This window comes from Borostomias antarcticus (genome assembly GCF_949987555.1).
Source record: "Borostomias antarcticus genome assembly, chromosome: 24".
NCBI classification, from domain to species: domain Eukaryota; kingdom Metazoa; phylum Chordata; class Actinopteri; order Stomiiformes; family Stomiidae; genus Borostomias; species Borostomias antarcticus.
Genome location: NC_140257.1, coordinates 14,976,936 through 14,989,592, shown reverse-complemented (window position 1 = coordinate 14,989,592; position 12,657 = coordinate 14,976,936). Strand labels below are relative to the sequence as shown.

Here is a 12,657-nt window from a genome sequence, read left to right as displayed (position 1 = left end):
AGCGGGGGAGTGTCTTAGTGTCGGCCATCTTGTTGTATCGCCCTTGCCGCCCCCAGAGCCACCTTGATACGGGAGATCACTGTTTGGTATGGCCTCCACACACACGCTGAACAGTAATCCCACTGTTTCTTGCACTGACCAGGTGTCATAGCAGTTAAGTCTGCATCCAACACACACACACACACACACACACACACACACACACACACACACACACACACACACACACACACACACCGGCACCTGTGTTATCTCTGCTCTCAGTCTGTCGCTGACCCTGCTGAGGAATGTGCATCCCCGGGACTGGAGACTGTTCTCGGTTAGATTAAAGGTGGATAGGTAGTTTGCTTTTGGCTTTATTTGATAAAATTGGCATAATATCCTTTCAGCTATGAGTAACAGAAGTGCTCTGAGAATAAACTTGGATCTCCGTGTTTACCTCTGCCTCTGTATTTTGGATTCAAAGAATGCACCGCGCCTGAATGTAGTGACCAATCAGGGTCTCTATCTCGCCACACCTACCAGTCATGTTTGGAGGGAGGGACTACATCATGATTGACAGGAGGGAGGGGCGGGCTCTTTTGAAAAAGATGACCAATCAGAGTAAATGGTAAATGGACTGCACTTATATAGCGCTTTTCCACCTTAGCGGCACTCAAAGCGCTTTACAATGGCCTCTCATTCACCACAAGAGGCCTTGTTGACGTCAAACTACCTACCCCACCTTTAAGGTTCGATAAACACATCAAGAAAATAGCCTTGTCCAGTCCCCTGTGTGGATTTAAAGCCAAAAGATGGCCCTCAGCATTATGGTGGACACCACCTGACGCTTGTGCTTATACCTATCCCATTCTTTTAGTGAGGGGGGGGGGGGGTAGAGTCTGGACTGTTAGTTTATTTTATTGAACTGCCCCCTCTTCAATATCTGACCTTGATATTGATTGTACCCTTCTGTAATTACCCCGGTCCATGATGGATAATCCATAGACTTAAACAGATATTGCTATCGAGTGGTGTCATACGCCAGCAATTCGTTCCCGTCAATGCTTGTCCATGGAGAAATACAGAGGCATGTTTCCCACAGATCATACTTTGTCACAAACAAAGAAGTCCAATCAATTACAACCAGCCTTTTCCTCCCGGTGCGAAATGATTGATCGTCGCAGAAAAGCGCGTGATAAGGGGCAGCAAGGCTACGAGGAAAAAAAGAAAAACCCTCCTCTGCTTCGCTATCTTACAGTAACCGGCGGATGAGGGAGCAGGTGAGACCATGAATACAGATGAGAGTCTGCGAGAGCCGAGCTAGTTTTATTGGCGACCGGAGACTCGGAAGTAATGTTGCCCCTGGCAGGCGATGTCGATGTAACGGGGCGCACTTGTTTTGGAACAACGCGCTCGCCTGCTGCAGGAAGAAGCCGTGTCGGGGTGGAAATGCCCGAGTCCCGCCCGGCTGAAGACGCGGACGATCATGCGGAACTATCGCCTGTACTCTATCTGCTCCGTCTTTAAAACGAGAAGGGATAGTGTTTGTCAGCAGGCGCCGTTTCACTTGAACCTATCCCCATCTTTTTCAGATCAGTGCAGGTGAAGGGAGAAGGGTAGTCCGTTCACGACGGATCCCTTGGGAGAGCTCTGAGCAGGAGGTAACAGATGTCCCTGTCATGACCCAGAGTGCTTTGCAGCTGGCACTGTCTCAGCTGTGTCAGCTCTGTCCGGTAGTATCCTATCGTGAATGAGCCTTAGCCGACAGGTGAGATGGAATGTGCTGGAAGGCCTCCAGCACTCAAACGCATTGGATTCATTTGTTGACAAGACGGAAGCTTTTAAATGTCAGGATTGTAGATGATGCCCAGTGCCCTGGCCCCGTCGACACTGACATTCAAACAGCATGCACATAATCCACTTCTATCATATGCACTTCTCTCTCTCTCTCTCACCTCTCGCAAACACACCTACACACGCACACCTACGCACACACACACACACACACACACACTTACTCATACACTCAGGGACATTCAAAAACACTTTGGCTTTTAAAAACAAACCTTGGTATTGACCTCACAAGGGACTTACAAGTGATTCATTTTCAAAGAGGTGGATTTTTCCCACTCACCTTTTCAAGGCTCTTTCACTCATACAATACAGCTTCAAAGCTAAGAAAGAAAGAAAGAAAGAAAGAAAGAAAGAAAGAAAGAAAGAAAGAAAGAAAGAAAGAAAGAAAGAAAAAAAGAAAGAAAGAAAGAAAGCAAGAAAGAAAGCAAGCAAGAAAGCAAGAAAGAAAGAAAGAAAGAAAGAAAGAAAGAAAGAAAGAAAGAAAGAAAGAAAGAAAGAAAGAAAGAAAGAAAGAAAGAAGAAGCTCACCAGTTTTAGAGTCCACAGAGAAGTAAGGGTGTCCCTGTAGGATGCTGTACACTATCTTTGCACTGTTGCCGTAGGTGGGGTCGTCTGCGTCTGTGGCTGTCAGCTGACAAACCGAGGTGCCTGCACGGGGAGGGGGGGGGTTGGGGGGGGTATGAGGGCATCAAACCAGAACAGGAAACCGAACAGGCGTCATGTAAGCTATACCATTCAAGCGTGTTCGACCAAAGTCCCTCACCCACGTCGGCCATCTCGGGGACGCTTGCCACGTGCGGGCCCTCGGTGAAGCGCGGCGCGTTGTCGTTGACATCCTGGACCTTGATGATGAACTCCGACTCGGGCTCCAGGGAGCGGTTGGTGTGGCGGTCGACGGCCTGGGCGTGGAGCACGTACTGGCCCTTCCTCTCGCGGTCCAGGCTCCGGGCGGCGTGGATGTCGCCCGTCACCTCGTTGATGATGAAGATCGTCCCCGCCCCCTCGCCGGAGAGGAGGTACCTGACCGAGCCGTCCCCTTTGTCAGAGTTGGAGTGCAGCTTCGGGTGGGGGGGGGGGGGGGAGGGGGGGTAGATATAACAATGATTTAGCCTACATCAGCTCCGGCTGGAAATACTACAACAATGGTACAATGAGGAGAAGTGGGACATGCTCCAGGCAGACTCAGCAAGTGCTCAGAGTATTAACCTCCTTTTAAACAGAGACCCTACCCTCGAATCAGAGGCGTGGCGTGCCGCATGACAGCGTCAAGTCTAATGCGTGCGTCGGAAAAAATACCCACGACCCCCCAGCGTTCGGCCGTTGCTTTCAAAACAACAATGGCGGGTGAACTGTGCGAGTGTCGAGGTGCACTCGCTAGCCGTGCATATTTATACCGCTCTTCAAACGCGAGCGTGAGCCGCTGTGCATCATATACGACGTGGCGGTTTCGCGCCAGCGACTTATTTGCGCAGTCAGAAACAGGTTGGAGGGGAAGATAAATTGTAAGCGGTTCGAGGCGGGGAGGACATTTAGACGACGTTTGGTTCTTCTTAGTCAATTTGCGCGGCTCTCGGAGATGGAAGAATGTGAGAGAGACCATAAGAGCCCCTGAATACATAGAGCAACTGCCATTTTGAAATGTGGGACGCCGTTGCCTACCTGCATGCACAATACAAACATGACAAATCTCTCGCCTAACAACAGAATATAAAATGGGAAAAGTGGAAAAGAGAAGCAGAGAGGAAACATGTTTTCTGGAGCGGCGATGGTTGACATTTTGAGGCTAATGTGTTTCCCCTGGTACACCTCTTAGAAGAAAATGTGAAATAGGCATGGACTATAAACCAAATACGGGGGTGCAGTGCACTTACAGGACTAATTGACACAGGTGTAGCCAGAGCTAGTAGGATTAGCCGCTACGCTACACTGAGTTACATCATCACAAATTAGTACACCTCTGTACTCTTTTGATGGGCGTGTGTGTTTTGGCAACACACAAACACACACACACACACACACACACACACACACTGGTTGTGCTCGTAATTTTTCGTGGCACGTAAATTCCCTGTGCAGAAGGCAATTAGTTAACAGCCTCCGCACACACACACACACACACCCTCTTTGCCTGTGGAGGGCGTAGATCACTGCCCAATCTTGTTTGTAACACTTGTACACGATGCTGCAGACACCGTCAACATGACTCCGCTCACTGGATGAAGAGACTGGGCTGAGTGCCCACTTCAGACCGATAAGCGCTTCGCTAGCTTGGCACGGACGCAACCAAATAGTTCTCCTTTTAATTTCAAACTGCATTCATAGACATCGAGACTTCTCATCTAAAAACGATTTCTGTGAAATGCCCGGTTAACAGAAGTCTTTGTGGTGTTCAGGTATGACACAGGGACTTACAGCACAAGGCTGATTGCCACTCAAGAGGACTGGCTGAATGGGTTGGTAACCTTGGTTCCCTTTGAGTGGGCTGAGGAGCAGGCCGTGCTTGACAGTGCTGACACAATCTCACCCTGTTACTAACATCAGCCCTCTATGGAGAGAGAGAGGGGGAGAGAGAAGGGGGAGAGAAGGGGGAGAGAGAGAGGGAGAGAGAGAGGGAATAGAAAATGAGAGAGAGAGGGAAGAGAGAGAATGAGAGAGAGAGGGAAGAGAGCGAATGAGAGAATGAGAGAGGGGGAGAGAGAGAGGGAAGAGAGAGAATGAGAGAGAGAGAGAGAGCGAATGAGAGAATGAGAGAGGGGGGGGGGAGAGAGAGAGAGACAGAGAGAGAGAGAGAGAGAGAGAGGGAGGGGGGAGAGCTGTTCCCCTCTGGCTGTGCTGTCTTTATACGCTGCTCCATGTGGGCTAATGGATGATGCGTTGCTGCCAAACTGATGGCTGCCACAGGCTCTGCATCAGCGCACAGATGAAAGGATTGGAAAGGCCGCCAGTCTAAAAAGCCCAGAACAAACAAACAAATAAATAAATAAATAAATAAATAAATGAACGAAAGACAAACAAATGGATATGCTACTCTCTTTGGAATGGTATTACCAAAGGGCTGCTTATAGACCAGAGGGTGTGATAGGATTTCCAGATAGGTGTGTGTGTGTGTGTGTGTTACAGTATGTACACTTTCTTGTGTGTGTGTGTGTGTGTGTGTGTGTGTGTGTGTGTGTGCGCGCGTGCTTGCGGGTGTTCTCGTGTGGGTGTGTATACTACATTTCCAAACAATACAATTTAGAAGTCTGTGACTCAGACAATCTTCTGTCAGCCAGGCAGCTCTCCTCTCCCTGATGAGCGTCTCCTGATTGGACCAGACCGGCACAGACTCCTCTCTTCACAGGATTACCAACAGAGCCAAGCAGCTTTATAAACCCACAGCCTGATTAAATCAAAGCCCCGCCCCCTCGGTGAAACGCAAATTACAGCAGGAACACCGACGCAAAGGTCAATTTCACGCCGCTGCCACCGTTATCTGACAAGACGTGATTTTTCTTTTTCTGAGTTGGCCGCGCTGCGCCAAGACTGGTAATTTGCTGTTGCCGAGTCGAGGTTGAGGGGCGTGATACCGTCGGCATCTCTGAGGTCTGATAAGCTGTGGTTAATCGCACTGGGTTTGTAGCACACTGGCTGGCGCTCTTGTCAGAGATGGCTCAGAACCAGGTAGGGCTGAAGAAAAACAACAGTTCTATTTGGTTCTTTCAACGTTGAGAAATTTTAACACGTAAAAAAATAAATAAAACACAAATCAAAACAGCTCAATTTAATTTAATGTGTTTTTTTTAACCTTAAAATAACCTTAACATTTTCATTTTTGATGGTGTACTGCCTTATAATAGGCAGAATGGTGCTTCTTGCAATAACAAGTTTCGTGTAGCTTATTTCCCGTTTTACAGCAAAACTGTACGTCACACACCAACTTCCGCTGGCTATTACTATAATAACAGCAAATTCTCAAATCACAGTATTACACACGTCATGGTGGAGGCTAAAAGTCTAAAGAGGAACATCACAGAAAAAGACAAGACAAGAAAAAGAGAAAAAGACCAAGCCAGACTCCAAACTAGAGTTAATATTGGTCTGGCATTTACTCGCTGGCAGGAGCTTTGCACAATGAAAGGCTCCAATACTGACACAGACATGGCCTCTTTTGTAACAAAGCTAAATGTTAGCTGGCTAGATATCTCTTATGCTAGAATTGCTTGACGTCTGGCTGTGTTAGCTGTGAATGTATGATGATGCTATCTAGCTGGCCTCTTTTAGAACGTCAGTTAGCCTCTGCTCGCCGACTATCTCTTATGTTGTTAGAACTGCTTGACGTCTGGCTGTGTTAGCCGTGAATGTCTGAGGACGCTTGCTATAGTGACTACATCGCGTGTGTTAGGCTGACGTTCTGCTTAGTTGAGTTAGAGTTGCCCATCTGACAAAGAGTTGACAGTTTTGTGGAATTTTCGTGGAATTGAGTTCGTTTTGTTATCTAACGTATCACTGTAGCACTCGTTGGCTAGCCACACCATAGGATTGTCAGGAGCATTTATGCAGCATCGTATGACTAGTTGGCTAGCCACACCATAGGAATATCAGGATCCAGGAAGTGCAGCTGGATGATTCGTAGCTATTTGGAGATGGATGAGGACAAACAGGACAAGGTGTGGAATTTAATTGAAGGGGTTTTGCGAGCGGAAGGAAACAAAATCGGGCAGATAAGAACCTGGCGGCAGCAGGACCCAGCGGAACTCGGCCGTAAGGCCTCAATCACCCTGACCCTGGAGCTGCTGGGGCTGGACCGGGGCTGGACCAGGCATCGGCTTGACCCTATAATCTAAAACAGACGAATGGCCTGTCTCAGCAACCAGCATGCGGGCGCCTGCAGCTACACGGACACAATTGCAATGCGCTAACGAGCAGAAACAGTGCAGGCTTCCGCAGTGACTTTGTCTGGCCAGTCACAAGGGGTAGGCTGACCTATCGCTCGCTCTGTAGAGGCGGTGGGATACAAAAGGTGGCCTGTTTCGAACCAGTGCGTCGGATGACTTCCTTTGTTACATTTTAGATCATGTCGAGTTGAAGGCAGATGTTCTTCATCCTCGGGTCGAACTCATGAGAGACCTGTGTGAGGGATACAGGCCTAATCTGCTATCTGGGGCAGGTCTGATCGTCTGGCAGTTTTAGCACTCGCCACAAGAGGACTTGGGGGAGGGGGAGTGAGAGTGAGTGATGTTGGTGTGAACTTTATAGAGGTGAGAAATACAGGACAGCGTCTGTTTCGGGAACAACCACCTTGGCTCCAACTTCGGTCCCCGGGGCCCATCTGAAGTCTATCTATGTGTCTCCAGCAGCTGTTGCCAGTCTGGGGTCGATAAAGGGGGGAACATCAGGCGTACGGACCAGCTGGCCCAACTGTTGAGTTACACCCCCCATTTCCCTATAATAGTGCCGGTGTGTGCAGTTCCCTTGGACATTCAGCTGAAAAATATATACCGACCATACTGGTATTTTCAGTGGAATTGGTTTGGATCCTCATGGTGTAATGGTGCAGACATGGCCTTAGTGAGCAAGAGACCAATGCACCTTGAGGTTGGCCATGACAGGGAGCTGGCACGCTGTTTTCTTCCCTGTGGTAATCAATACAGCACGAGGCGACTTAGGAAGGAGACCAGAGTGCCTCGGAGGAGAGTGACTCAGTGGCCCTCTAGGGAGCTCTGTTAGCTTAGTGTGTGTGTGTGTGTGGAAGTGCACACTCAGCACACCTTCTTTGAACAGCCTGTCACGTCCGTCCCCCCCCCCACACACACACACGCACACACACATATCCAAGAAAAGCCCGAGTTCTACCTTCTCCATTGTAGAAAGTCAATGCTACCTCGAACACGTTTCATCGAGCCACTGTTAGGAGCAGGTAGGCTGCAGTCCTAGCAAACTCGGGGTGTGATAGCTAATGCCACAACTATCACTAAATCTTAATTGGTTTTATCGGCTGGTTACCAGACCAAGTATCGAACACATTATTTCAAACACATTTCATTTTCAGATACTCCAGACAGACTTAATACGTGTTGCCTTGCAAGCAGTTTTTTTCTATCCCTTTGGTTTCATTTTATCTGACAAGGGAAAACTGAACAAACACGATATGAGCTTTTTCTTCATTATTCGTCCTACTATTGTAATTGGTTAGAGCTTCATCAGAAATAAGTCCTAGATCTGTATCCTGTCGGATAGCTTCCATGCTGGTACACTGGGTATAATAGCTCATTATGCATCTGTTGGATTAAAAATAAATATTATGGGATTCAACCGCCTGTGTGCAGTTTCCCTGCAATCGCTGCCCCCCCCCTCCCCCCATGACTCGCGTCAATAACTATAATAATGACTTCGTAGCATGTATATTTCGACTCTGCAAGCGGGAAAAATAATTATGGAGAAGAAGAAAAAAAGTCCTATGGTTTTGTGTTAGAAAACACAATGGTTTCAAATCAATATCGCACATTACCTTTCCCACGTACTGCGCCTCGGGTCCGATGTGTTCCTCCAAGACGAAGAACTGGTTCCATATCCAGCCTCTCTTGGGCCGGTGGTGGATGTCCTTCTCTGCGTCTGGGGCTTTGGTCTGGTTCCTGGGTGGCGTTCTGACGGGCCTGGTCTGGGGCCTGGGAGTCCCATAGTCACTCTGAACCACACACAGGCAGACCAGCAGAGGACAGAGGCAGGCAGCAGCTGAGGGTGGGACTCTCATGGTCGAGGAGAATGTTCCGGAGGTCCCCTCCGTTCCTCCCGGGAGGGGGATGCACGTGCTCACCCGGTGGCCTTGTCTCAGCAGCACGCCCCACTACATACAGATCAGACCGGTCCAACAGGTTCAGAGAAAGTCCATGGTTTAGATTAGTACGTCCACTACAGAAGAGAGACAACGTCTGTGGGTTTCATGGTGGACAAAGAGACTCAAGACGTCATTCCGACATGTCCTCAGGCTGCCATGCATGCTGGGAACTCCTGGAAAAGAGAAGAAATCACATTACAAACGACACCCTGGAATCCAGCTCACAGAGGATGGATCCAAATACGATTTGGTATCATTTCAGCTACTTATCTGTGCTTGGTTGGTCTCACAGAATGGAATCAATGGGCTGTTCCCCCAAAATAGAAATCGCATCCACCTCCAGGCTAGACTAGTAGTACTGCATAGTCAAAAAGTATGTTGACCCATGTCTGCCAGCTCAAAAGTAAGTGTTTTGAACGGAACATGACTCAAGGCTAAGACCCAGTGACCCTGTGGTTTGGCGGCCAGACCTGTAGCTACTGTACTGCCTACCCATAACCCCCATGTGTCGAGGAGGCAGCAGTACCTGCCACATGCATTAAACAGCAGGTCCTGATATAATCACCAGATTGTCGAGTCTGTTGGCTATATTACAATAGGGAAAATGGAATACCGGATATAATATGGACTGAAATGAAGAATAAAAAAACACAAAGTGATTTTGACGTGTGAATTCAGCCTTGATTGGTTGCATCCCTGTTACGGTGTGATGCGTGTTTTTGCTTCCCTTCAAAAGAATCAGTCGTAACTGTCAGGTGAGAGGCATCACAGCCTCGTCGATGAAAGAGTCACTGACGATAAACAATTTGGCAGAAATACCCTAATGTGTGGCGTGGGGAGACATGCGTGGGGAGGCATGTCTGAGTTGACGTGTTCCTCTCCGCTGCCAGAGATGACGGCAGAACGCATAGCGCTAAACGCATGTAGATTTAACCATGTGCACTGTAGTATTGCATAAGGACACGTCATTCTCACGTATTTTTAACTCAAAGGAGAATGTCAAGTGACTATGTCAGGTTTTTCATCAGTATCTGGAGCTAGTGTGGAGCTCCTTTCTGAAATACTCGGCTCCAGTTTCACACACTATTATGTGATGCAGCCTAACATCCCTGTAATTGAATACTGCTGCAGTGGCATTCCAATCAGAGTCATATAATAGAACAGCTCAGCTCTTCATGTCTCATCTGTACATTCAGCTTAATTTGAAGCATCATTTATCAGTACGTGTTAACAAGTAATTCAAAGTCATGCCTCTGGTCATAACTCATGGTCATGTCTAGAGCCTGACTCATTATTAGAAGGATAGGACAGCGTAGATAGACCAACCAACCACACACAATATTGTGTTGTGCGTGCGTGTATGCGTGTGTGCATGTGTGTGTGTCAGTGTGCGTATGTGTGACACTGTGTATTGTCAGTGCAATGGAACTATGGAGCTGCAGCCTGGGGGGAACTGGCAGTGAGAGTGTGTTGGGGAAGATATTACTCCATTCCTCATACCGGATTTATCGCCAGAGACAGTGGTGATGCACATTCACGCAACCCTGAGAGAGATATACCGTATGTCTCTCCAGGTTCTAACACTACTAGTGTGGAGCAGCAGTGGTAGAACCAGTGTCAATCTCATTACTGCTCATAAATATGGCCTTCGGTACTCCACCTCGGAAATGTAGGCCTACTGCAGTTTAGTTCTCGGTAAATGTCTATTTTATTAGATGGTTTTTCGTTGGGAAAAAATTCTTGGAGATTCCCGGAGGTGGATTTTTCTTCTAACTTGTGCTGCAGCAAGGCGAATTTAAAATCGCCTAATCCATGTCCCAAGGGAATTTCACATCAACGGGGCTCGCCTGATACATGAGATGTGTGGATGTGCGCACACACACGCCCCGGGGCTCAGGGCGTCCGCGTGGAGACCGGTGTGATGAGAAGACAGGCTGATGGCACTTCAGTTCTTTTGCAACTGCGGGGCAGGGCTGATGCCATAATTTGTTTGCATAACGGGATCGCCACGAAGTGAATCAGAGACGAATTAGCATCTGATGTTGCAAATTATGCAAACTAATTGGAAATGAATACACTGCGGCCCTTGGGCACTAGGGCGTTGATTCACACAAAGACAAGTTGCTTTACTCTCTCTTATCAGGAGAGGTCTATGGGCTGGAAATAGGCTAACTCACTGGGCCCTATTCTGGTCAATCTGAATGCTGTTGATAACTCCTGATGCAGAAGGGGAGGAAGAGGAAGGTTCCCCTTTAAAGCGTGGCCAACGCAATTTCGGTAATTTCGGGACGATGCACCCCCCAGGGTGCCAGCGCTAGAACTGCCAGTTTCCTGACATGGATGACTGCTTTGCGCGGCTGCACCAGGAATTGTTTGTGTGTTTGTTTGTTTGTGATTTATTGTATTTTATTTATTCTCACTCGGTGACATCGCAAATGAGGGCCTACCCTCAATGTATTTCCGAGCCTAAATAAAGGTTATGAATGAATGAATGAATGAATGAATGAATGAATGAATGAATGAATGAATGAATGAGTGCTTCCCCCAAAAAAGAGTGCATTTCTAACATTCCAAAGGTTCTCTCGATCACTAATTTCTGCTGGGTATGTGTGGCACCACGTACGGCGTAATCAACCGTGGTTCGAATGGAGAGCCATCATCCCCTACTAGCCACCCCTCCAGGGCAGCGTCCACCTGAGAACTTGTCGGAGTGATGAGCTGGTCAGGATAAAAGAGTCATGAGTAGACCCAGGGTACCCAGACAGCAATCCGATGAGGGCCATATACAGGCCAGATCTGGAACTTGTGGCTTAACTCCGGCCCGTATATGGCCCAGATCCGCTTGCTATCTGGGTAATTGGCAAACACATGCGTCGCCCCGGAGTGCGCTTCACAAACTACCGCGATACGATAACACATCTCCGATGGTGCACGCAACTGCACACTTGCGCCACTCCAAGCTGTCTTAAGAAATCTCATGTATAAATTCATTAAATTTTTTGGGCCTTATTGAGTCTGGGAATAAAATCATGTTTGGTTTTTATCAAACATAATGTTACTACCTACCTAGTACATGGAATGATAGCCGTTATCACCTTTGGTGTTGAATCATGTTGGCCTACTCCATTTTCTGTAATGCAAATGGAAAGAATAAAAGGCACTGTTGTAATAGTCTGAAGGCCGCTCAGTTTTGCATTTAGGAGGGGTGAGCCTGTAGCTGAAGGGGCCACAGCTCGTCATAGAGGGGATGGGAGGGGTTGTCCAGGATGATCCTCGTTTTGTCCCTCATCCTCCTCTCTACCACTGCCTCCAGACTGTCCGGTTGTTGCCCCACGACAGAGCTGGCCACGGCAAAGAACCAGTGTGCTGGTAGAACATCCACAGCAGCCCGCTACACACTAGGGCTGGGTTCAAAAAAATCGATTCATTGATTCAGCAGCTAAAAAAAAAACAGGTTTTAGTAACACTAACCGAATCGATATTGAATCGAATCGAATTGATTCGTGATAATCGATTCTGAACCTTGTGAATCAGAATCGAATCGATTCTTGAAATTCGAATCGATACCCAGCCCTACTACACACGTCACGGGAGAACAGTCTGCTCTGTCCTTTCCTATATAGAGGGCCTCAGTATTGTCTGTCCAGTTTGTTGTTCGAGTGCACTCCCAAGAACCTGTATGAGTCAACCATACAACCTCCCGACCATAGCTCTGTACTCCTCCTCGTCCTCACCGATGCCACCCACGACAGATGAGTCATCCGAGAACTTCTGGAGGTGGCATTTTCCAGAGTTGTGGCTGAAGTTGGAGGTGTAGAGGGTGAACAGGAAGGGTGACGTACAGTTCCCTGGGGGGGCGCCAGTGTTACTCTATATCAGACAGGCAGCCCTCCCAGATAGCAAGCGGATCTGGGCCATATACAGGCCAGATCTGGCCCTTGTGGCTTAGTTCCGGCCCATATATGGCCCAGATCCGTTGCTATCTGGGCTGCAGTTGGACATACTGC

At 48.1% G+C, this 12,657-nt stretch overlaps 1 protein-coding gene across 1 annotated transcript in view; it reads right to left on the bottom strand.

Annotated features, from left to right (window-relative positions):
* The window catches only part of LOC311325588 (cadherin-18-like), a gene marked incomplete at both ends in the record, with an annotated part of 35,195 nt that extends 26,629 nt beyond the window's left edge, over window positions 1-8,566 (bottom strand). The window contains 3 exons of the mRNA XM_084458309.1: window positions 2,365-2,484; window positions 2,600-2,894; window positions 8,324-8,566. Of these exons, the coding sequence (XP_084314435.1) occupies window positions 2,365-2,484; window positions 2,600-2,894; window positions 8,324-8,566 (658 nt within the window). The remainder of the gene's footprint in view (window positions 1-2,364; window positions 2,485-2,599; window positions 2,895-8,323) is intronic.
* Window positions 8,567-12,657: the final 4,091 nt, after the last annotated feature.